We start from the raw sequence: 25,023 nt of genomic DNA, 5'->3' as shown, positions 1-25,023 counted from the left end.
AACAGGGGATCGACAGAGGGTACCAACTTCATCACAATTCAGGGCCAGGACTCGGTGAAGGGAGCCAATATGCATTCCATGCCACAATCCAGGGATCACCAGTAATGAGTCAAACGCAGCGCGGATATGATTATGGAGAGTAAGTTGCCGTAATCTCTTAGCCTTGTTTTCGGACAACCGTGATATCCAGTGGTCTTTGCAACGTGCGTTTGCCTCATATTCGTATTGGCGGAGTTTCCGGTAGATCTCACCATCACTTAGTGATCCTTCATTACGGAGTAGAATATTCTTCAACAAGGACGGTTTGTAGGTCGGAGCTAATATCTGTGTTGGGTTACGATGAGTTCCGATGATTGGCTCCAAATATTTAAAAACAGAATAAGAAAAAAAAAAAAGAGGGAGAACAAAAAAACCAAATATGAATACCATCTAGATAAAGATCAACAGTCCAGCATTGATCACCGGGCGACAGAATCTTTTCGCCAGCCTTCAGGCAGTGTTGACCATGGAGGCACCGTACCTGATCTCTGGTGAATTGCAGATGGGGGTACCGTTCAGGATGATTAGTCAGCAAGTCCAGGCCGCTCACCTTGTTGCCTCCAGCGCGTACCCTAATGAGCGACAGTTGGCTTCAATTATCTCACAGGCAAGTCTTTTCTGATTAACTTGAACAAGATATTATTGACGATTTGAAGGTTCTAGAAGGTTTATCCCATCTAGCCACAGTCGGTTTGGAACACACATCTCTGACGTGCTCTAACATTCTAATCGGCTTTGACGGGGTTATCAAGATTGGTATGAACATGGTCTCCGTAGTTCCTGATAATATTTATTGATGACAGGTAACAGCCGGCTTGGAGTTCTGTGAGGAGCATCCACTGGATCAGTCACAGGCTCAATCAATTCAAGCGTTGGTCGCCATTACAATGGAGCTTATGCAGAAACATGGCAAGGACGATGGAGTGGTTGGGGTTGACGACTTGAATCGTTGGCCCATTGACTCAGATGCTGTTAAATTCCTCTCAGCCGCTTCATCAGCCACCTGCCTCGAGATATTAAAACAGGTTAGTTAAGTTTAGATTAAACCATCCACACCCTGGCATTATTTCCCATCGCTTATGAACGCTCAGCACCCGCTCATAATGAAACAGCATGGATCCGCGGGTGAACTTGTTGGTTTGGCTCGCCTTGCTCTGATCTCTACACGCACTTTCTACTGTTACAAATAGATCATTTCAATCCAGTCTAAAGCTGTTCTCTGTCTATTTGGGTTTCCATTTAAATATTCGAGGCCCCTTTATGAAGGCACATTAATGGAGGGTCAAATAACTACGGAGTACTCCGTGCAGGTTATCTAATCATCCTGATAGTTTGTCCGGAAATCCAACTTGCACGTCATTCACGTGACTTTCATAGGGTAATGACAAGCATGCTCCCATCAAGTGCCAGGCTCCTGTCCAGCCAATATTTCACAGCGAAGGCCATGTTGATCATGTTTAATGTTTTACCAAGGAAATACCATACGTTCATTGGCTCCTTGGATAAAATATCATGTGATGCAGGACAGTACGCTGAATAAGGCTACCAAGTACGGAGTACGTTAGCTCCAAGTTATGGATCTATAAACATGCCTCCAGCCTATTCAGAATTTATCGGCCCTTCTTGTTGTCATTGCTGATTTTCGGTTGCCTATTCATCTAAAGCAATGGATCTCATTAATATATATGCTATTGCCGCAGGGGAATTCTTCTATTTCTCATTTCAATCCAAATAGTGTCTTCTCTCATGCCCCTGGCCGACACTGTTACTGTGTTTATTTCAAGGCACCTAACTTATCCATATCTCCTTAACCGTCATCGAGTTTTTGGTCCCTGGACACGCGCGAATGTCCTTACCTCTTTCTTATATGGAGCAATCAATTCATTCTTCACTGTGTTTCTCGTTTCGTCGACGGTCGAAGCTGGCAATCGCGCTGGGACGTTGGCACTCGTCAACATGGCATTTCTCTTCACAGCCACGCACTTGAGCTTCCTCGCAGACATACTTGGATTATTTTTGCATCTCTTTGTCGCTACCGTGTTTCAAAGGGCGAAATTCTCACTTGACCGCCACAGCAGTCGTTTCGGTCTTGTGGTACGAGATACCAGCAACGATGGAAGGTATTGCGCTAATCAGTTACAGGGCGTTGTGTCGATTTGGGTGCTCTTATTGTGTTCCCTCCCTTTTGTTCGTCGGCTTGCGTACGAGACTTTTCTCCGCACCCATCAGAGCCTCGCAGTAATTTTTGTCTACGCAACCTGGCGCCATCTACCATCTGCTTCTATATTCCCAAAACTATATATTTATGTATCGCTAGGTATATTATCGCTGACGAGTTTCCTGCAGTGCCTGATTTTCTTATATCGGAATGGTATTCTCCCGTCGCGACCATACCCCCGAGCATTGGTTACATGCCAGAAGGGTGATCCATCCGATGACGGGGTTCAGGGGAAGCCCCTTATATTCAGACTGTTTCTCTCGCAACCGCTCAGAGTGTGCGCCGGCCAGTATGTCAATTTGTGTATACCATCTCTGAGCCTGGGTTTGGGCTCCTGGACACAAACTCACCCTTTCATGGTTACGTCATGGTCACCGGGCAAGCAAGATGTCTTGGAACTCTTTGTTCAGCCCCGCCGTGGGCTTACTGCAAGATTACAGGCATGTGTAGCTCTGGAAGGACTCACTTCCTTTTCCGCCTTTGTGAGTGGTCCACATGGGCTCAGCGAACCGATCAGCCAGTATGAGAGTGTTCTAGTGATTGCTAGCGGCTACGGTATCGCAGGCGTTATAGCCTATCTCAAGCAACTTCTCCACAGCTATAATACCACTACTTCACGAGTCCAACGCGTGCATTTTGTGTGGCAGATTGAGATGTTGGGTGAGGTCGGTTATTCTCCCTACAAGAACTATAGAACTAACGTTGGTAGATATCGCAATTGCGGCTCAACCGTTGCTCAACAGTCTTTTGAGTGATGACGTCCTTGATGATGGTTACGCATGTTAAACCTGGGCGTTCAATTGGACTAATGCTAATCAGGGCACTAGATTCTTGAGATGTCATTCTACGTGGTGTCCGGGATTAAGATGGAGGATAAGACAGCTTTCGGAGAGCATAATCGGGCAGTGGTCTACGGTAATATGCCCAATTACCGTAAGATTATATCGTCAGAAGCGTCCGGTGACTACATCCCGAGACTCCCAAATACCAACGAAGAGCGAGGCGAGCTTCTTGTTTTGGGTAGGCTCTTTTTGCCATCGCCCATAGAGGATGCTAACCCTGCTAGTTTCGGTGTCCAATGAATTGCGAGATCACCTCGAAGCAATTGTCCGCGATTATCTATATCAGAAAGTAAAAATGAGAGAGGCCGAGTTCCAGCCCATTTGATCTGTGCCTGCGGTTGCATCAGGCTGGCCCAATCACTGAAGCCTCCCCATAGCAATAGGGGCGTGCAGCTCAGAGCAGATTATGAATATTTTACAGTTTGTAGGTAATTTGAAGCTTACAGTGCCAACAGACGACAATCGATTCTCACTCGGGCGGCAGTGGCGTATTCCAACGCATGCTCTCACCTCACTGAGTCTCCGAGGAGAAATCTCGTAAGTTCTCTATATACTCGGCCATTGCGCCCACCAGGGTAAAATTGTTTTGATTACCGATGTCAGTACTCCGTAGGTATTGGTGAAAACAAGCGTAGCATTTTATCCGCAAAAGATCGCATGACTTTCACAGTAGAAATAACCTAATGGTAAAGCTACCGGACCGAGATGTAATTTTTCCCTCAGCAAAATATCCACCTCTTAACGTATCACCATCCTGTCTCGTATGCTGTAGCATATTTTCTTTTGAGCCAGCAGGCCGTAGCTCCACCATGTTTGGCTTCAGTGATAGATATTCACCCTTCACCATGACTAGAGACATTGGCAACTGGCGAAACTCGTCCTTTTGTTTTCCGGGCGCAAAATATTTTGGCCAAGTCTTCAGGCTTCAAGAAGAACGCGGGGGAAAAAAAAAAAAATCGGGTGTTCTATGGTACTTTTCATTCTGCTGTCCTGGAAATTGAAACTCACATGACGTTTTACCCCACCAACCCCGCCATAAATTTGGCCTCATATCACTGCTCAAGGTATTCGCTCTTCTTTTTTTTTTTTTTTTTTTTTTTTTTGGCAGAGTCCACGATGCCGGACCGTCAAGAGAAGCCTTGGAAGTTGGAGCCGTTTCCCAAGCTTTATGCAGGAAAGAAGGATGAAGCACAACATGAGGTTCATGCTCACTTCATTTCAGCTCAGCCTCCAGCGAATAAGAGTGCAGTTTATTTTGCGTGTTCGGCAGACAGTGCTTTGATTCCAGAAATAGTGACAGAATTTCAAAGAGTACGTTATCTCTGGCCGGGCCATACATGCATCTAAACAAAGGAGTAGGTCTCTGAAAACTCTCAAACACTTCACCACTGTTACGATGCGATTTTAATTCATGGCGACTCGACGTTCGGCTCGACGTATTCCTCATTAATTGTGCCTATTGACTCCGCCGGTGAAATCGATGTCTATATCACAAATAATCGAGGCCTGAAGGATAAATTAACTTGGGACGGTTCCTATTCGATTTTGGTTCAGGAAGAGTCTGTTATACAAGTTCGGACAAAGTTGAAGACGGATAGGCTCGCAGCACGTGTTGGTGCTTTTGAACGAAATATGAAAGCGGGAGCAAAGACAACAAATCCTAAGTAGTTGCTGAGCCCACTTGAAGTACCCGTGGATCTATTGTCTGCATCGATTCGTGGTCTGCATTGCTGGTTAAGAGATATGTACCTCCGTACAAAACACCATTGACCCCTAGTACAGATTCATGGTCGGCATCACTAAATGGCACATCGCTATCCGCATTGTTGTTTGGGTTTCTGTTGGCTTGTGGGCCATCGGGGATATTGTTAACCTCGGAAAAGGATTCGTGGTCAGCGTCGCTTGGAAACCACGATTCCATATCTGCATTACTTGTCCAATTTGGAAGTTCGGGAAGGGTACAGCCATCTGTAATCAAGTTGCATTAGCTTTCTTTATAACAGCATTTTATCAGTAGGCTTCTCCCTACCTTGAGGAAGGCTATTAATAGCAGGTGGTTCGGTAACATTTTCGCTGCTCAAATCCGTACCCTCTTGCCGCCCCATCAATCTCCTTCGCCTCGATTTGTGATCGCCATCATTGCGATTAGGTTCGATACTGTATGCGGCGTTATTGTTCGCAGGTGTTGTCCTATCTGGAGGAGCTGGAGTGTCATTGTCCGTGGACGAGCCGTACCCTACAAGAATTAGCTTTCCTTCTAGCATTCAATGCCACGTCTCATACCGTTGCCTAACTGCCTTCTTCGTTTCAAATTTTCATGAGCATTATTCTCTGTATAAGGATGCTTCCTACCATAACCACCGAGGTGTCCTCGTTCCACAGGGCTCGGGGAAGCTATGGTTGACTCCCCGTTGCTACATGAATAGGGCATAACTGTTGTAACCCCAGGTGTACCTTCTTGCATTGCAACGGCAGCTAGAGCTTGAAGTCCTTCATCGGAAGAGCTCCTGACCGGCCCCCTACTTGTAGGTTGGAAAACATTGAGAATGTTAATGGGAGGGCGTCGTGCCTGCGGGACATCAACTGGTTCGCAGCTATGCCCGTCGGCGGGTTCTAATGTGTCGACGACCCCGAGTACAGTGCCAACCATTTCAACACTGCTCATCTCACTGCTCGCAGAACCCGATGCCTCCACCCCGGATGGTGCACTTACGCACGGCTCGTGGTAACCATCCGCCTCATCAGAATTTATCATACTTGTCTCTTCATCGTTATCAACCCCTTCAATACGATTGCCAGGGGATAGTGTGCCATTGTTTGGCTGCGACGAAAATGAAATTGGGCCAGCGGCTGCCTGGCTTGGTTGAGTGATCGATGTAGGGATAGGCCCATTTTGGGCCGAGTTGCCTGGTCATTCTATGTGAGAATCTGCCAATATGGGATCGCTAGCCTAATTCGTACCATCATCATTTTGAATTGTGAAAGGAATTGCCACCAAACCAAGAGCGTGTCGAATTTCGTCTGCTTTTCCTGTTCCTAGAATCAGCGATGACCACATCCAGCTTGATTTGACTCACTATTATAAAGCTGTTGGGTGTTGCGGATAATTTGTCCATACTCTCTGGCAATCCGTCCGAGATCAGCATAGGCGTTTTCTTCCCTCATCAGACCGACGATGATGGGCAACAAACGATATTGAATATCCCGAAATTTCGAAAGTGAATGCATAGCAAATGTTGATATGCCAGGATCTCCGAATATTTTCTCAAAGACGAGCAGTTTAATACCAAGATTGACTGCTTTTCGCTCAGGCCATCCGGTCCCGTAACTGTTACTTCGTAGAAACTCCAGGGTATGGTCGTCTTTTTGGCCGTCTGTTTTCGAACAATCACTAGCCAGTTTATGCACCTTGGAGTATTGCCAATGGTGCTTCAAATAGTTGTCATATTCAAAGCCCAAAGAACGATGCGCACAAAGTGATCGAGCGATAGACTGTGGGGTGTTATCATTGGGTTGATTTGCTTTAGTATGGGAGAACCGGATATCCGCCTCTTGTAGAGTGAAATCGATAATGGTATTCAGATCTTTCTCCCCTAAATTCTTAACCGCAGTCGATTTCGCCCTGAAACTGTCCAGAAGACTGTTAACTCCGTCGACATCGTCCTTCAACTTCCGACGAAGTTTGGCGATGGTCGCAATAATGGTTTCCCTGGTTTCCTTCAAAATCACATCAGGCGCATGCGTCAATATGTGCAGCGCCCATTCAACGTCCGTTTTGTTGAAAGGACGCATTTTTCCTCAATGCCTGCTAACTTGAAGTTGTGAAATCGAGTAAATACTCCTAAAAAATTATGAAAAAGGAAAAAAGGAAACATTCTCAAGATCAGATTCCCTCAGCTTCTTGGCATGAGCCGTGCCGGCTCATGCCAAGAAGATCCCAGCACAACACAAAGAATAAGAGTGGAGAATTCTCCACCCTTCCCGAAGAGTTTCCCATCCATGGAGGTGTTAACGTAACCTGTCGTCGAAAAATTGTGAATTTAGGCTAGCGCGCCAAGGTGTCATTCCCTTCCGATATTTGCGTGCTTTTCACTCCTCTTTGGCAGGAGGTTTGAGTCCCATTCTGGCGGCATGATAAAAGGGGTCCTGCCGCCTTTTGGCTGCCTTGACTTGATAAGCCACGCCGCATGATCAGTCTTGGTTCCAATCTGATACCCACACAAGTAGGATCTGTGTGACGACGTGCTTTCACAATGACTATAGATATACCCGCCGAGGCACTGTTCAGTGCGTGCTTTGCCTTACTGGTTGCAATCTCATTACTGCAAGACTCCCAGCACCGGCGCGACAACTGGGCACTCGTGCTCGCTGCGGCCATACAGGCTGTTATGCTGTGCGCATACGGTGCCTTGAACTTTATCCCGAATGGCAAGTTAACTGGACTCCTGTGATATGATTGAGAGCTGATGTTTGAGTTGAGCCTCAGTTGAACCATCATTCCGCTTTCTACTGCTAGGCCTCTCATGCATATTTCACCCTCAATATGAGGTTGGTAACACCCATGGCTTCCAAGGCGAAACTGACCTCTTTACAGGCATCCCGCTGGGAGCAGATCAGCAGTGGAGTTCCCACAAAAGCTCGATATTTCTGTCGTTTCTCCATCTGGCTCTTCAGCTTTCTCAAGTTATGCCTCGCCACGACTCCCTTTTTCTACTTGGATATGTTTCCAGGCATATTACTGCTGCAAATCCTTGACTCGGTTGTGTTCTTCCTGATGTCACAGTGGGTTTTGCACCGGTTATCATCGCAGAGGCCATTGCAGGAATCATCATTCCGGATAGCTTCAAGGGAGTCGTTCAAGAGAGATAGCGGATTTTGCTTCATTATGGCAGTTGCAGGTATTCCGTTTGCTATCATCCAGTTCATATTTGGTCCATCAGACCATCCGATTAGCACAATGTCAATGGCAATGGCACTCTATGTTTCCCGGAATTCTGTTGTTGGTCTACCACCGGAGCCAAACATAGTGGAGCTACAGCCTGCTGGCTCAAATGAAAATATGCTGCAGCGTGACACGTTAGGGGAGGGTATTTGCTGTGGGAGAAATTACATCTCAATCTGATAGTCGTGCCATTAGGTTATTTCTACTCCGTGGTAGCTACGATCTAACAATATAAGACGGCAATCCCCTCAAAAAATGCAACGCTATTCATATATTCTCCCCAAGAGCAAGGATTCTTTCATCATTTTGCTCGGGACAAAGAGGATGTGCGACTATACAGAGACTGTGTATCAGTGCCGGCATACCCGTTATATTGTAAAGGCATGGTGCCTTACATAACAGAAAACTGAAGTAAGATGTACGCCCAATGTACGTAAGTAAGGACTTGATGGCTTCTCTTTACCACAAGGCAAAAAAGCCCGCTCCGAACAACCATAGTCGGCTGGAACACGCGAGCTAGGAGCCAAGGGACCCTGTTTGCAGGTGTTATTTTTGTTATATACACAGCAAAGGCCCCCTTGATCATGTTACTGCTACATACTGAAATAAATGCGGGAAAAGGGGGTTTCTTGCTTTGACAGCGCAAAGAAATATATAAGTTTGTTCCCACCTCATGTTAAGACTGCTACGGATTTCATGTTCCTGATATGCTTAGGTGGTTGTTTTTTAACGCTGGGCGACATACTGTGACTCCTTGTTTGAAGTGGACGAAACAACCATGTTTCCTCCACCTCGCGATGTTTTGCCTTGCCATTATCTGCTGCGTGGTTCAAAGCTCAAGGACCCTTCTGGATTATTGTCTGTCGCGGCAGAGTACTGCATTTGTATTGGTCAGAGCGTCAAGCGCCATGTTCCGCGCCAAGATTACCATTATCTGGAGGGCTGGCTTGACACCACACTACTCAAAGAAATGGATTGGCCGTTAGTTTTTGTCTCGAGCGCCCTCCGAGATATCCCCCCCAAGAGCGCGGTTGTGGTTCCCATCCCAAGGTACGTTGAAACACTCTTTGGAAAGAACAGCACTAACTCAACATAGAGGTCACCGGGCTTACTTTTCCACCATTTCTGATGAGGAGGATTCTGAGGTTTGGCTGTTTGTCACCCTATAGAAATTCATGTCCTCGAGCTAATGAGGATGACAGCATTATTGTTACATACGATGCCGATAGCTTCACCGAGACCATCACAGTTGATAAAAAGGAAGAAAGACTGCTTCAGAGCATGATCGACGTGGGATCCGAATTCTATCACCTTTTGAAAGGGGGTGGAGAGGACAAGAATCAGTCAAATCAGTCATTCCAGGTGATCTATTTTTTACAGGAAAAGAAGCCCCAATTGATTGAGCCCCTTGTTACACGCTATATACCTCGCCACCCTTATTGCAAGTTGGACATTATTGTATTTTTGTTTCTTCACGAGGCCTACAAAGTTGATCACGTACGCATTTGAACCCGCCATTCTAGGAACCAAGACGCGCTGAGGTCTTTCAGTATTGCTTTTGGTTCACCTTGCAATGGGACTCATTTTCCCCCTTGTATTTTAGAGATCAATTCCAGTTCTTCGGTCAACTACACTGCGGCTTTTTCCGTCTATTACTTTGCCTCTGACTGTGATTCATTTCTGTTCGGCATGTTTGCGGTCGCTCCAACACTAGATGACAAGGAATTCGAAAAGAGATTGACAGATTTCGATTATCATGCTTCCCAGCTCAGCCAGTCACCACTATACGAACTTGAGGGTATCACCGCCAGCAAGGTGAAGGAAGAGCTGGATGCCATGATCTGCTCTATGTTATGTTGTACTAGGGCACTGAAACGCATGGAAAAACGTTCCCGTCTAAACAGTGCTTCCCCTAGAGCGCAGCCTTAGAAGTTTAAGGAATAGAAAATAGGAACTCCGGTTTGATGCATTCCTCATCGGTGCTTTCCTCGGTGGTGGACTGTGGCAATACCTGCGTGTGAAACTTCCCTGTGGGGTTAGAGGCCCCATTCACAGGCTGCCTAGAAGAGTTTTGAATGTCAATACTGTTGACATTTTCCCATACATTAAAGTATGCACCAAGTGTATCACCATGTGCGTACAGTCCGTGTCCAAATCCATCTCCAAATCCAACCAGATAGAACGCCACAATAGGGCTAGATTCAGCGCAGGTGCTCATTGGCCCCAGGAATGTCAGTGGGCAAGTTGGACGATAAATATCAAGGCCTTTCCCACTGTCTGTCCATAGCAACATATCCCTCTTCCACGCATGCCTCCTCAAGGGTCCGTCGGGATGATGTCCTTTCACCTCTGGGCTTTTTGGTTGATTTTGTAAGTCCCGACCTGCCCTATACCAGTCAGTAATCGCCCACCCTAACTCACACTCGACTTCAAGTTGCTATCGATATGTCCGGCTTATTGTTAACCTCTGGGCGTATCACCGGCTTAAACCGATTCCCCCCCCTGGCCCGCTGGGGCCTGCAGACGTAACGGTGGTCATCCCCTGCCTCAATATCGACAGGCAAAGGCTGGCAGAGACCCTCAAGTCAATCCTCAAGAATGATCCGCAGAAAGTCATTTTGGTAACTGTTAAGGAGGAGCAGGGCGTGGCCGAAGAGGTGATGGGGATGGTCAGACCCTGTTGGGTTGAACTCCAGGTAGCCACGGTGCAACAATGTGGTAAAAGAAGGCAGTTGGTGGCAGGAATTCAGCTTGTTGCAACTGATATCACTGTGCTCGCAGATGATGATGTTATCTGGGAATCTCCTCATCTTCTCAAATGGATACTCGCGCCGTTCAAGAGAGAGAAGATGGGGGGAGTTGGTACATGTCAGCGTCTTCAGCATGATCCGCTGCAGGGCCTGTGGCGGCGCGTCTGGAGTTTCCTTGGGGCATTGTATCTTGAGCGAAGGAACTTTGACTGTGCTGCAACAACTTATATGGACGGAGGGATGCCATGTATTTCCGGGCGAACTGCCGCATATCGCTCTGAGATTCTGCAGGGCCCCGAATTCCTTGACGCCTTTGGGGGCGAAACTTGGCAGGGCAAACAACTCCAGCCTGATGACGATAATTTTATCACACGTTGGCTGGATTCGCACTTCTGGGACATGCATTTTCAATATCATCCAGAAGCCCTAGTTTTGACAACACTTAAGGATAATTGGGGGTATCTGAAACAGTGTCTCCGCTGGTCTCGAAGCAATTGGAGAAGCAACCTGCGCAGCTTGTTCTGCGAGCGGTTTATCTGGAGGTCAGTTCGGAACGAGATACAGTAGCTCACAAACTAACCGGCCTTTAAACAGGAGGCACGCCTACAGCACCTATGCTGTTTTTCTAATAACCCTTTCGCCACCAGCATTCCTTGTTGAATCTGCATTAATATGGCTGTGCCACAGGGCAACGGAGAACGACCCTGTCGCGCATCGATGGGCATTGCGGTTGCTCCTCCTTTGGATGTTTCTCACTAAGGTCATCAAATTCTTAGGATATTTCAAGCGAAACCCATCCGATATTGCCTTGATACCAATTTCCGTCTTGTTTGGCTATTTTCACGGTATTCTCAAGGTCTATGCGGCGTGTACACTTCATGTTGTAAGCTCTACGCTCCTCACTTGGCAAATGGCGCCTATGGACTAACTCGTTGTGGCTCAAGACGTCTTGGGGAACCCGAGACATGCCGACAAGAGAACCAAAGTTAGGGAATAATGATACTCCGAACCAACGAGCTCCTGACACCTTGGGGTCTTGGTGGCATTCTTTCAACGCAAAGGAGCGACTCACACCATGGCGCAGACGTACCATTTTCTTCTGGGTTCGTTATGTCAACCCTGATTAGTGTGTTACCTGAAAGCTGCTAATTCCCCCTTGTAATTGCTCCAGACGAATGCCTGGCCAGCGGGACAACCAAGGCTCCAACTACGACTCCTTGGAGTTGGGATGTGCTTGCTGGCTGAACGGGCTCTGAATGTTCTGATGCCATTGAGGGTTGGGCAGATTATGAGCAGACTAAGCAAATCAAGCAGTATGTTTCATTTTTCTCTTCTGTTAGGGTGTATTGGTTTTCTTGGGCTAACCATCAACAGACTTACCTGAGGAGATCTATCATCTTGCATTCCTTCACTTCCTTGAACCCGGATATTTAATCGCGAGTGTTAGGACATATCTGCTGCTTCCACTAGAGCATTATTGGGACCGCAGATTGAAAATTAATACCTTTGCCAAAGTCATGAGTTTCCCAAGTGAGTTTGATGAAGCTTGGGACCTCGCCACCCTGTCGGATGTGATATCGGACGTCGGCTGTTTTGAGGCAGTTATATCACTAACAATTTTTATGCTTATTCCCGTACTTTCCGATACTATTTTGACATTCACTTCCATATACTACCAACTTGGCAGCCGGGCAGCAGTGTCCTTTGCAGTGATCATGGGCTCCTATATCTTCCTCTCAGGAAAGCTCCGGTCCCAACGACATAATAGATGGAAGATATATCGTGATAGCATCAGAAGGGAAAAGGAGGCCTGTCGTGGCTCTATTTTTAACTGGCGTACAGTGATTTGCTTCGGCCGTCTGGAGCAGGAGATCACCCGGTTTCAAAACACCGTTGACGCCCGCTTGAATTCCAGTCAACATCCCGCCGCTCTTTCAATACTGAGAGGAGCATTACAATTCCTTGTTTATACAGCAGGTCCAGCTGGCTGTGTCATGATAACGCGCAACATGAGTGAGGTTGCAACAATGTTCATTTTCCTCGCGCGATTGCGAGAGCCTCTGGAAAACATGCAAAGCTTTCTGGATGCTATCCACTTGGAGCTTGCGAAGGTCGATTCGCTTATTGAAATCTCCGAGAAAGAAACATCAGTCTGTTATCAACGGCAGAAGGTGCTGTTAGTTAATCAGGGAAACACCCACTGGAGCATTGAGTTCAAGAGCGTGGACTTTTCTTACAATAAACAATGCCAAGTTCTTGAAGGATTGTCATTCAGGGTGCCGGGCGGCGAAACCATTGCATTTGTTGGAGAGTCTGGCAGTGGAAAATCAACCATCCTGAATCTCCTTCTGCAACTCCACTTCCCACAACGTGGCTCCATCCAAATTAACGAAAGCGATATTTCGGAGAGCCAAAAGGAAGGAATCACCTTTGTCCCCCAGAAACCTAGCTTCTTTAGTGACCGCAGCATTATGGAGAATCTCAAATACGCCAACTCCAATGTCGAGGACGCAGAAATACGCAAGATCTGCCACTCATTGTTAATCCACGACCGGATACAACGATGCCCCGAAGGCTATAACACCCGGTACCAGGATGCTATGTTCTCCGGCGGAGAGCAGCAACGATTGGCCATCGCTCGTGCTTTAACCCGGGATGCGCGCATTTTTCTCCTGGATGAACTTACAAACAGCCAGGATAACAAGACGGCCTCTTGTATCTTGGATGTGCTGAAATCACGCGCTAATGGTCGGACCACCATTTTAGTTTCGTAAGTCAGGCTCAGTCCCTCTTGTTCTGTCCTCGCTGACATTCACTTGAGGCACAATCTCAGGGAGATTAAGAACGTTCATCGTATCTTCTTTCTCAATAAAGGGAGAGTGGTTGAGCAAGGGAAGCATGAGGAACTTGTTGATTTGAAAGGTCAATACTACAAACTATGGTCCATCCAACAGCAGGCCGGCGAGTAAAGACTTGCTTTTCGGGTCGATTACGAATTACTTAGTTTGCGGAAATACACGCACTCGTGACAAATCTGGAAAGCCTGCGTGCCCTCCCAGGGATTTTTCTATCGCTTGCACAGAACTCCTGCTCCAGGGGCCTTCTGTCGTGCCTGCTAGAGCTAGTTGTTTCGGCAGCATTCAACTATCACTTTTCTCTTGTCATCCATGGAGGGCTAGGTGTGTTATAGGTGGGCTGACCTTGTGAGAGATAACTGTATTATCACCCTTCAAGATTCCAATTCGCATTGCTTAGACAACGGGCCAGATTTCTATATGCTTCATTTTGCTTTTGCAAGCGCGGTGAGCCTATCGAAAAAGGAGCCTTGAGACTCTGTTCATTGCAGTGACTGCATTTTGACGTGGAGATATATAGAACTATATCTCCGCGCAAATTCGTTTTCTACGCTTAAGTACCCACAGCTGCCGCGTGAGTAGGAGTGTGATTTGAGGGTGGGCCATGGCTACCATTCAAATTTCTAGATTCACAGGAGCTACTCTGTGTTTGTAATGCAGGATATGAGGGAAATTTCTAGTATGTCAATGATAATAAGCCATGCTCGGAATGCCTAGGTCTACTGGCAACCACATAGATACTGGCAGCTAACGGGATAGGAGTAGAGCAATGAAGGACCGGGTGTGTCCCGGTACGCATATTGTAAAGCTTAAGACCGTTCCTTGGTCCCACCATTCAGCTTAATATAGAAGCTTTATCTGCCAACTCTCACAATGCTTTAAAACATGTACGGTGTTATCAAGCTGGAGAAACGCAATACAGTCCTGAAGAAAACTCCGCAACGGTAAGTAACCGGCAAAGGCTCACCAGAGATATTCTGCTAATACGCTTCAAGCAAACAAGATGGACCCCTCCCAGCGACTGAATCCATGGCCACCGCTATTACGAAAAAGAGCAAGTACCGGGGCGCTTCGAGAAGATAAGGAGCCTAACAAACGCGAACGATCCGATCAGACTGAGGAAGAATTGTCTTTGAGAGAAGTGCTGAACAAGATGCGGCGAAAGGGTCCGAATTACATTCAGCAACCCCCTCGGCAGGTTCGCAGAAGCTATTGCTGCGGGTGTAAGGAAGACACACGAAACAATGGTGAATGCAACGAGTGTGGTCATGAATTGATCTCATGTGCGGAGTGCGTATACGAGACCACAAAGAAGCGAGAGGATGCGAAATTGAAAAAATTGGGTGAAACTGAGCAGGGAATAAAACGGGGAGTGCAGATAGAGGCACCGTAGGCACCATAGTTTGAGGCCTGTGTATGGTAGCTCTGTGGTCAGGCACAGGTAAATTTTCTTTGTGCAACTCCTGGTCGAGTTGGAGCCGTTCTTCGTTTGTGGTTAACATTCAACCCTGGCGCATCTATGGAGCAAAATGGTCAGCTCGCCCATTCAAACAATGGATCTTATTTTACCGCCCATCACCGGGACGTCATCATTCTCTTCACTTTTCATGGATTTGTACTCCCATGCCACAGCTTAAACATTCCCTAACCAGGCCAAAATCAAGAACCGTACTGGATAAAACATGCTCATTAAATAAGATGCTATCTACCACAACGATGCACTCTTTCAAGAAACTTACACAAGATATGAGTCCAACTAATGCCAATCTCCCTCAAAAAATTTAAACATGTCATCTGTTGCATTTGGCTTCTTCAGCTTTGTCGTCAATGTCGCTCCAGCTAGGTTCACCCTCAAAATATACACCAAGCCCCTCGCTCGAAGTGTCCCAGTCCTCATGAAATAAAAAGAAAGGATTGGAAAGACCATTTTCCACAGTTCCCGAGATGCCCCAGCATCAACCACTGGCTATAAGGGCAGGCAGCATGCCTGCAGGATTCGCCAACGGGAGCCCCGATTGAGCTCAAAACACCTTCAAAGAGGTGGCCCCACAACCACTCCAGCGAAACATCGCGATCCGCAATAAACAGCCGCAGTGAACGGCTGTCGCACTTCACAGATGACTCCAAATCGTTGTGCTGAAATGACAAACATGTGGACGAAAAATCAGCGGGTCCGGCTGGAAAGGATGATCAACGGCTGAAGATAGCTTCACGTTTCTAATTCCTGACAGTTTCGCTTGCAATGCGCTTGCGTTTATTTTGCGTGTCTAAGGCTTTAGCTCGCTGCGAGTCCATGATGAATATTGCCATCATTCATATACCAAATTTAGCTGGCCAATGAATTTGCTCAATTGAAGAGGTAACTTGGCTAACTTATCCATTACTGAACTCGAAAACAACTGACAACCTAAAAACATTCTCCTCAAAAAACCTACACCCTGAGGCCGAGACCCAATCCAAGTGCAAAGGTAGCTGCATGTCTTTCGTAGAACAAAACCCGATCCTGAATAAGATTTGCTGTCCCTGGTGCAACCTTTCCTTCCAGAACAACTTTCAACTTCTTGGCTGCTTCGTTGGCGGCTTCAACTTTGCCAAGGTGGTCGGCAAGGTAATCACTCGTCGCAAAAGGTATTATCTTCAAGTGAGAGTTGACGAACACGAATTTTGTCAATGTCGGGTTGGCGACGAAAACATCATATTGCCGATGACCCAGTTGTACAATTATTGGAACATCACGAATTCCAAACCCGCAGTTGGTGATATGATTGTCGAGAGCGCGAGCGTCATCTTCGCTCGTTGTTGCCAAGTCTCTTTCGACTGGCCAGCGGAGACGAACCCAATCCCCATTAATGGGAATATTCTGTTCGTTGCCTGTAAATTCGCCTTCCCTTGCCCAAACGGCACCTGGGGGGGTTTTTGACTCGGATTCCTGAGACCCATTAACAGCGGCCTACTAATAGTTGGAGTACTTCCTTACCATAATGGCTATGCAGGAGTGAAACCACAATACCTCAGGTCAATCTTTGGTATATGTTCGGCGAAATAAGAAAATTTAGAGGGAGCCCGACAAGAGAGAACGAAAATATATAAAATCCAGACGGATAGCAGACGGGGACACCATATTTATGGGTTCATTATTGCAGGTCATACGGGTTAACAGAAATATGTATAAAGTAAAGACTAACAAGCTGGGAAATAAGATATTAGGGATAGTGAATGGGTTTCGGGAGGAATGACACAACAAAGAAGGGAAAAATGAGACCGATCATAATTGGAAAACTTCATCTAAGAGGCCGACGATGCTAACGCAGAGCATAGCAACCAGGGACATGTATAAGCTGATCGACAGAGCCACCGCGGAAGCACAACTTGTGACAAGTCAATGTAGAAAGGCAAAGAAAGGGCAAACATCAGGCGTTGAGGGCAAAGGCAAGGGAAAGTTGAGAATCCCATGGGAAAATAGTATGTAATTCATGATTGAAGTGCTCTGTGCTAAACATTACTTAAAAACAATAATCATTTTGGGGTATCCTGGTACTGTTCAAAAAGTGCAGTTGCCAGGTTATTTTTCTGATTAAGACAGATCCTACCTCATGGCAAAAATGCGTGCCTAGAGGGGGGAATCGGTTTGAGCGGATGAAAGTGCTGAACCTTGCTAGCGTCGATGGCAAACATCGACGCTAGCAAGGTTCAGCACTCAAACTAAATGCGAGGGTTCATAATGGGTTTCTGACGTCGATCTAACTGGCCCAATTTTCTCGGTTGGTTCAAGTGCGGCATATATGCTAAACTAGTTTTGGGCTTCGCTTCTGCAGTTTGGTTCCAACCACGATGTCATCTCAAGCTCCGATGACTTCAGCCAGCGTACGACCCCTTACCGCTGTCCCCTACCAGGGAGCCAAAAGATCAAAGCTCTTCCGTTGCCTATGATCTTCGAGACTTCATTGAAGCAACATGCCGACTACTCGCCTCGCACCTCCTATTCGTGTCAAGCCTCATGCAGCCTTCGCTTTGGTGGTATCCAGGCGAAATAAGAGATGCCTCACCGCACGGGATCATCAGGTTTGTTCTCAATGATCTTCTTCCTACGGCTCTGCTCAATCACCATACCAGCATTCTTCCGCCAGCTCAATCCTAAGTGGCATTCCTCCGCCCCCGAACGCCCCATCCCACTCCCAAGGCTCCCAGTCCTTCCTCCCCGTTGCGCCGGTACGAGTGAGGGGAGACCCCGAATGCTGACTTGACCTCATCCGAAAATGACCCGAAGCAAAAGCTCTGCAGCGTTGTATCGAAACATTCGGGCGACTGGCATATATTCCTGATATTTGGAATATGTTGCATTTGGGCATTTTACTATGTCGCCCGAATTATCCTTGTGTGAATGTTCTTCTGCTTCTCCATTGCTAACACGCGCTTGACTAGTTAACAACCTTGCTGGGATTGCCTTCATCACCAGGGCTATGAGTTCCTGTATGCTCATTACACATCTAGATGTGTATGATATAACTCTGGAGGGCCAAAGACTTCCATAATACATGCCAGCTGCTCTTGCTCGTTTTGTTAAGAAAACCTTGCTTAGTGGCTGCAACAAGTTGCAGTTGGCTTGGACATGCCCAATATCTATGGCTCTTCTCTATTTTAACGCCGGTGACTGGTTGAAATCCTGGGGTACGTGCTTTGCGCTGGGCCATTGTCAACAAGATGAGCCTTTACCTTGGACTATTATCAGACCAGATCCTGAGCTACCGGATCAACCGACACATGCGTTCGCATCCCGAAGCCCCTTCAGAAAGCCAGGCTCGAACGTCAACTGGCTTGAGTTCAACGGGCTTTCAACTGTTAGCGAGGTGAGCTTTTACTCTTCTCGGGCATTTGTCGCATCGTAGTTACCACCTTGCTAGCCATTGGCCATATACCTTTGATATATCCGAAATTGTCAAGATTAAAAGATGGATTGCCACCAGATCGGATTCATTTGGAACACGTCGGATTATTGTCGAAGCCGAGACTCCAACACGGGATAGACAAGGTGAATGTTCGCCACAAGGTCTTTATGACAATGGAATCACGAGGCGCCAAAGAGGCCTATGAAAAGTCTGGATGGGCCTGGGGCAGCGCTGAATGGAGAAAGGACATGTTCTTTCCTTGGTCTGTTTCAATGGCTTTACGGATTACTTTTGCGCTGGGGCTGAGTGGCGGGAAGATGCGTCTCCCTCCACGTCGTTTCTGTTACTGAGGGGAATTGGGTAGGTGTTTGGCTAGCGGCTCTATACTTACATACGTCTCATTTTCTTACTTCCTTTTGCCTGTATCGTCGTGTTTACATGGGAAATATATAAGACCAACAGGATCCCATCATTTCCGTAGCTTTTCAAGAACATCTTGCTTCGGTTTTCTCGTCTTTCAATTGTCAAGAACTATATTCTCAATAGTTTGCAGACTTCACCTTTGCCTAGGTCCGCCTCAATCCAGCCATGACTAATACCTCTCTTGACTCGGATGAAGCGCGCCGTCACCCAAAGAATCCCAGCCAGGCCCACGAGGATAGCCCACAGCTTAGCCACTCAGGTGATGACTCCGCTCGTTTAAACTTCTGTGACAAACATGTACCAGATACAAAGACGACTACTAAGGAGGTACATGACGTTGGCAGACCAAGTCTTGGAGATACAGTGACTGTAGCGTGCACTACATATCTTTATGATACACAAGAGGGCTGCAGGGGTAAGAAGTAAGGCAGCCTCTCCACCTTTCATCTCACCATCGCATGCTCATCACCCTGCAGAATCGACGGTACCGCGGATGGAGAGGAAGGCTTCAAGTTCACTTTGGGGAAAGGAATCGTTGTCATAGGTAAGAGACATTTAGCTATGGAATCATTTCAGCCACGCTGATCTCCGCTCTCTTGTAGGCTTCGAGAAGGCAGTGTTGAGTATGACTACAGGGGAAAAGCGTACCGTGATCATTCCGCCGTAAGTCTCGCATCCGCCGTAAGTATTGCTAAGGTAATGCTAACAAATACAGAGAGGAAGCATATGGGGATCGGTATGTCTAGCTCATTCGAAGAAATCATTCTAACGCTGACATCAGACAAAGTGGATTTCCGGGCTTGATCCCACCCAAGGCAACTCTTACTCTGTAAGTAAGCTTGCTCTTGGTCTTGATACACTCTAATGCTGCTGCAGTGATATCCTCCTCATCGAGATTCATAAAACTTAGGCTTAGGCTCGTGAAATTTGATCATTTTAGCCTGGAAGACTTTAAATCCTCCTTTAGTCGCTCCAAACCAATGCCTAGCCAGCGGAATAACCAAAGTTTAAGCTACAACTCCTATGACAAGGCATCAGGCAACCATTTTTGCTAGGAGTGGAACAAATGTCAAGATAGTCAGCGAAGGGAACTTAACCGTCCACAGGTTAGGATATGGGGGATCAAGTCTCTGACATAAAAGGTAGCTAGCCCCCGTAGTTTGACTGCTCTATCCATATCAGCGGTATCAAGGTATTAGCAAATGATTTTTAGCAATCGAGGAGCTTATACCACTGGTATTCCCAAACCCCAACAGCCACTAAAGCCTCGATAATGGGTCACCCTTTTCCCAGTTCCCAACATTCAATGGCTTTTAATAAGCACAAACTGGGCCCCGAATATCAAGAACACTGGAGGCCTCAAGCGGAAGATATTCTCAATGGTGACGATTATTCTTCAATGACAACCCTTATAAAAGTGATTGACCCCGAGTCCTTCAAATCAGCTTTCCAAAAAACACCCAGATATTGACAGACTCCTTACGGCCCTGAACATCGCAGTCAAAGCCGACGAACCCTCGAGGAGAGAATTGCGCGGATCGTGGCCAAGTTCACCAAATGCGAGAACCCGGTGCGGATTGAGATCGTGTTTCAGCCCAACTTGGCCGCATTGGGGGACAGCGTATTAAACGCGATAGCATCTGCCTTTCGACGCGTGAGCTTTTGGGCGTGGGTGCGGAAAGCCTTGAACTTTAGAGCAAGCGCAGCCGATGTCTTTCTATGTCAGCTCGAAGCTGTGACATATCAGATATATGTATGTCTTCAAAAAGGGCAATTGACTGTGAACGCTTGCCGCGAGCTCATGAAGGTATTCGTGCCTCCTAAGAATGCGTTATGCTCACTGCTCACGGGTACATTAGCAACTGTCTGAGAATTTGTTTGCCCAAGATGTGGTACGGCAGGGAATGGAATTGTTTGCCACCCGTCAACATTCAGCAGCTCCTGCACATTATTTTGGCTGGCTTCATTGTTCCGCCTTTAATCGGCTTCTTCACCAAGTTTCAAGGATGTTCACTTCTGGAAGTGCTTCGGCAACTTTCGATTTTATCGGTGCGCTTCGAAGAAGAGTATTTGCGGGATGGCAAGCCAGAAAGTTGTTTCCGTACCGACCTGCATTTAAATCACGCCGCGCGGGACACATTTCAGTCAGCCATGCGGATGACAGTCAGGGACACAGTCATGTACAAGCAAATGGCCGAACAAGCCATAGGCTGTCGTTGGAACAGAGGACATAGAGAGGCAGAGCACTGCATCCGGGCAGTACCTGACATCGTCGATCGCTTCTGGGATCTTGCATTGGTAAGGAAGCTCAGCCATGCGTGAGGTCCATGCTGATCGTTATAGCATCTTCGCACTTTGCGAAATTTCTACAGCCTGACGGCGATTTTACAGGCGTTGGCAGTCACCAAGGCAGACCGATATTCATGGTACTGCCTCCTCAACCCGCGCCGGCAATACGAGAAATGCCGGGAGGCTTCGAGGGAAGGGGGAATTCCATTCATAGCCCCGGAAGCTTGGTACGGAGCACCAATTAGATTTGGAGACCCAATCCCAATCTAGCATAACTGATATTGATAGCAGCATCTCCAAGGCCGAATGGAATCAGAATCCGCGAGTGTGGTATGATAAAAAACCGTTAACAAAGCACTTTGCTGTGTAGTTTGGGTCCGGGTTCCCTGGCTAACATTCTGTTCTTACCTTGGGAGGGGCAATTCGGTTGGGTTCTCCGGCTTATAGGCTTCCCGAGTGCTACCGACATTCATAAGTTATCAAATCGCTGGCGATTTTGCTGGTTCAATTATGTAAGTAATGAGCTACTTGTGAGTTTGATGCCCGGGAGGCGGACACTCTCGTTGCCGAACTTTATGTCTTCACAATCTGCTCTCTTGTACCATTGTTTCAACAGGCGCGTATATGTCAATCATTGATTGTTAGTTAGGTAATGATGTAAGCATCTCAATGAAATCATACGTTCACAAAAACTTGTTCCATATTCAAGAGCGGGCAGCACGTAACAGGGTAATATCAAGTGTCTTTCGAAGCCATTATTAAGCCTGGGTGAGGTGTCCTGTAGTTATCTACTTTACGTTAGCGTTTAATTAAGAAAAACCAGTGTCGAAAAGTTTCGACACACTTCCCCTCTACAGGAAGCAATATTCAATTAGCACCAATGCAGGATTTTCAGTCCTTCCCTGATGAGTAAACATGCCAAGAATTGGGACCAGAGCCAGCCGCAAACCGCCCTGTCTGTGCTTGAAGCATATGATCTCCAAAATTGGTCTGAACTTCCCGTTTGTCACCCTCCATTCCAGTTCTACAGTTTTCCTATTACCGTTATGGCAGGATTATCATCAGACGAGATTGCTACGGTAGAGAGATACCCTTTAAGGAACTCACTCGATCGGGTGCGTGGCTTGCTCCAAGGAGCTGAGCAGTCTCATGGTGACGCTGCTGATGGCCCTGATCAAACCTACCAAATGGCAATATCAAAAGCCCTGATTGCTTTGATGGATGCAAAAGCGGCTTATAACCTTCGTCCGCCGATAAGCAGGCTAAATATCATTTCAGAGCTGTCGAGACTATTGACTTGCCTTCAGGAAGGCAACTATAGCCATGATCATTACCGACCACTCGTCCAACTCGTCGTCCAGAAAGCACCCGACACCGATATCTGGAAGGCCGTCTACGACCTCATCGCCACTGTCACATACGCTGAAAAATCCACGCCTCCACCTAGGCAATCTTTACCAATCTTACAAACCCCGCGCTCGCGAAACACCAGCAGCCTTGCCAACTCGTCGGAGCTCCGAAGAGATATTGACCCTGTCCTGAGGGAGGAGCTTTTGGAAGATCTCCATGCAGACGTCCCTGACTTTTATGCAGCTTATTTTGATGACATCGAAGGTCTCGTCTCGACCGCGCAGGCTGTGTTCGAGAACTGCAAGACTGGCGATAGCCCTCTCTACCGCGAAAATGGATGGAAGGATTGGCCTGACCATGCGGACGAAAAACCTGTACTAAAATGGCTTACCGAGGTCATCGACCAGCTTGTGCAGTTTGCAGAAATTCACGACCCATCTCGAACAGTTGTCCGCCGACCCTTAGCTAAGCCCGCTCAACCAGTAGCCGGATCTACCGCGAAGCGGAAGCTCGATATAGGCTTTGTGGACGACCCTTATGCCACGCCGGACAAGAGATACGAGTGGTCGCAGATCCTGGTACCGGGAGAGCTGAAGAATGACCGAAAGTATGACATCCCTTCTGGGGCGCGGCTCGACCTGGCAAGGTATGCTCGAGAGGTGCTATCCGCGCAGGGCGACCGCCGATTTGTCCTCGGGTTCACCCTGTGCGGACCCCTCCTGCGTGTTTGGGAATTCGACCGTTGCGGCGGGATTGGTTCCGAGGAGACAGACATCAACCAGGACGGCCTTCAGTTCATCACAGTGATCCTGGGGTTCCTCTTCATGAACCGACGGCAGCTCGGCTTCGACCCGACCGTTGTCACGGTGGACGGTCGACGCTGCATCGAGATTGAGCGCGATGGCAAGAAGGAGCATCTGGTGATTGACGGGGTGATCCTGCGGGCACGTTGTGTCGCGGGCCGAGCCACCACCTGCTGGAAAGCGCATCGCCAAGGGGACGAGCGGACCCTGGTGGTCAAAGACTCCTGGCAGTACCCGGAGCGCGATGAGGAAGGGGAACTGCTGCGCGAAGCAATGGAGAGTGGAGTCACGAATGTTGCTCGATATTACTTTCACGAAACTGTCCAGGTGGACGGCAAGGACGATGATGTGCGGACTATTCGAAAGGGTCTAGAGGTCCCTCCGTCGAAAGCCAAGCAGGTTAGCTTGCAGGTGGCCATGAGGACGAGTGCATCCAACAGAGGCCGTACCGGCCGAAGCAACGGCGTCGGGCTAAAACGATCTTCTGATTGTGTGGACACAATACTTCCCCCTCCCCCCAGCAAGCGTACCCAGTCCAGCTCTCCGACGAAGCGTCTCGCGGACAGTAGCCCACCGAATCGAGTGCACCGTCGCGTCATTGTTCGAGATTACGGGAAGCCTATCTACGAAAGCAGCTCAAGAGTGGCTCTACTTGTCGGAATGGAAGGCTGCATTGTAGGGTACGAATCCCTGTACTCCAGGGCCGGGTTGATCCAGAGCGATATCTCGCCGCGAAATCTTCTGGTCAATGAAGATGATGACAACCCTTCATGGCGGTCCTTCTTGATCGACCTTGACCTTGCCATCCGAACACAACGCGACGGGTTCTCGGGAACGCGGGGCAAGACGGGCACCAGGGCTTTCATGGCGATCGGCGTGTTGTATGGGGAGAAGCACTCATTCATGCACGATCTCGAGTCGTTCTTCTGGGTCCTTTTCTGGATTTGTGTTCACTACGAAGGACCAGGGAAGGGCAGAACTGTGGACGATTTTGAGGAATGGAACTATATGAACACGGAAAAACTTGCTGGCGCGAAGAAAGGTTTGATAAGTGATGAATCAGATTTCCTTAGAATTGCAGATGACAATTTCACTCCATATTACCGACCACTGGTCCCATGGGTCAACAGGCTACGACGAACTGTGTTTCCAAACGGCGGACGATGGAAAGAAATAAACCCAAACCTGGGTTCGGAAATGAGGAAAATACTTCAAGACGCACAGGAAGATACGGAGGTCACAGATTAGATCATGCTTAGATGTTCTATTTAATGCTATTTGTTTACCGATGTTCACCGTTATGCTATGAGCCTGAGTTAATTTCTTTCGGGTTTACAAGTTACACATTTGGTAAATACCCAGGGACCTCGAATGGTGACAAGGATCGTAACCCCTATAGGCTCGTTGATTTACTGCGAGAGAATCTTCCCGATCCCATTCACTGTGCCTACACTCAACAATAACTGCCTAATTAATATGCTAATAACATGTTTGAGGCCCACATTTCTGCCTGATTAGGCACTTGTTCCTTTCCGTTTGGTTACAAGTCTGGCAATTTCATCAAGTTTGCTTGGCTGAACCGCACATCTCCTTCCCTAACGCCGAAACTGTCTTCCCCTCACAATC

The 25,023-nt window shown here is 47.5% G+C and overlaps 9 protein-coding genes across 9 annotated transcripts; 7 read left to right on the top strand and 2 right to left on the bottom strand.

Annotated features, from left to right (window-relative positions):
* Positions 1-505: 505 nt before the first annotated feature.
* On the top strand, positions 506-1,229 carry D8B26_005415 (uncharacterized protein; the record flags this gene model as incomplete). The annotated part of the gene is made up of 4 exons (XM_066124861.1): positions 506-650; positions 703-795; positions 850-1,064; positions 1,131-1,229. The coding sequence occupies 4 exons, from the start codon at positions 506-508 to the stop codon at positions 1,227-1,229; spliced, it is 552 nt and encodes a 183-aa protein (XP_065980942.1).
* Positions 1,230-2,613: 1,384 nt separating this feature from the next.
* On the top strand, positions 2,614-3,339 carry D8B26_005414 (uncharacterized protein; the record flags this gene model as incomplete). The annotated part of the gene is made up of 2 exons (XM_066124860.1): positions 2,614-2,922; positions 3,085-3,339. 2 exons carry the CDS (start codon positions 2,614-2,616, stop codon positions 3,337-3,339), a joined length of 564 nt encoding a protein of 187 aa, XP_065980941.1.
* A 1,420-nt stretch (positions 3,340-4,759) lies between these two features.
* Positions 4,760-6,891, bottom strand: D8B26_005413 (uncharacterized protein; the record flags this gene model as incomplete). The annotated part of the gene is made up of 5 exons (XM_066124859.1): positions 4,760-5,067; positions 5,129-5,335; positions 5,383-6,006; positions 6,061-6,129; positions 6,177-6,891. 5 exons carry the CDS (start codon positions 6,889-6,891, stop codon positions 4,760-4,762), a joined length of 1,923 nt encoding a protein of 640 aa, XP_065980940.1.
* A 1,928-nt stretch (positions 6,892-8,819) lies between these two features.
* Positions 8,820-9,970, top strand: D8B26_005412 (uncharacterized protein; the record flags this gene model as incomplete). Its single annotated transcript, XM_066124858.1, has 4 exons — positions 8,820-9,091; positions 9,138-9,194; positions 9,244-9,538; positions 9,647-9,970. 4 exons carry the CDS (start codon positions 8,820-8,822, stop codon positions 9,968-9,970), a joined length of 948 nt encoding a protein of 315 aa, XP_065980939.1.
* A 403-nt stretch (positions 9,971-10,373) lies between these two features.
* On the top strand, positions 10,374-13,760 carry D8B26_005411 (uncharacterized protein; the record flags this gene model as incomplete). The annotated part of the gene is made up of 7 exons (XM_066124857.1): positions 10,374-10,411; positions 10,476-11,333; positions 11,386-11,674; positions 11,736-11,894; positions 11,963-12,104; positions 12,166-13,561; positions 13,625-13,760. 7 exons carry the CDS (start codon positions 10,374-10,376, stop codon positions 13,758-13,760), a joined length of 3,018 nt encoding a protein of 1,005 aa, XP_065980938.1.
* An 889-nt stretch (positions 13,761-14,649) lies between these two features.
* On the top strand, positions 14,650-15,039 carry D8B26_005410 (uncharacterized protein; the record flags this gene model as incomplete). The annotated part of the gene is made up of 1 exon (XM_066124856.1): positions 14,650-15,039. One exon carries the CDS (start codon positions 14,650-14,652, stop codon positions 15,037-15,039), a length of 390 nt encoding a protein of 129 aa, XP_065980937.1.
* Positions 15,040-16,077: 1,038 nt separating this feature from the next.
* On the bottom strand, positions 16,078-16,626 carry D8B26_005409 (uncharacterized protein; the record flags this gene model as incomplete). Its single annotated transcript, XM_066124855.1, has 2 exons — positions 16,078-16,596; positions 16,624-16,626. The coding sequence occupies 2 exons, from the start codon at positions 16,624-16,626 to the stop codon at positions 16,078-16,080; spliced, it is 522 nt and encodes a 173-aa protein (XP_065980936.1).
* Positions 16,627-19,120: 2,494 nt separating this feature from the next.
* On the top strand, positions 19,121-19,865 carry D8B26_005408 (uncharacterized protein; the record flags this gene model as incomplete). The annotated part of the gene is made up of 6 exons (XM_066124854.1): positions 19,121-19,377; positions 19,432-19,499; positions 19,558-19,618; positions 19,671-19,691; positions 19,737-19,784; positions 19,832-19,865. 6 exons carry the CDS (start codon positions 19,121-19,123, stop codon positions 19,863-19,865), a joined length of 489 nt encoding a protein of 162 aa, XP_065980935.1.
* A 2,284-nt stretch (positions 19,866-22,149) lies between these two features.
* Positions 22,150-24,645, top strand: D8B26_005407 (uncharacterized protein; the record flags this gene model as incomplete). The annotated part of the gene is made up of 1 exon (XM_066124853.1): positions 22,150-24,645. The coding sequence occupies one exon, from the start codon at positions 22,150-22,152 to the stop codon at positions 24,643-24,645; it is 2,496 nt and encodes an 831-aa protein (XP_065980934.1).
* Between the last annotated feature and the right edge of the window lie 378 nt (positions 24,646-25,023).

The sequence above is a fragment of the Coccidioides posadasii genome, chromosome 3, assembly GCF_018416015.2.
Source record: "Coccidioides posadasii str. Silveira chromosome 3, complete sequence".
Taxonomy (NCBI): Eukaryota; Fungi; Ascomycota; class Eurotiomycetes; order Onygenales; family Onygenaceae; genus Coccidioides; species Coccidioides posadasii.
This window is presented reverse-complemented; position numbering and strand designations above follow the sequence as displayed.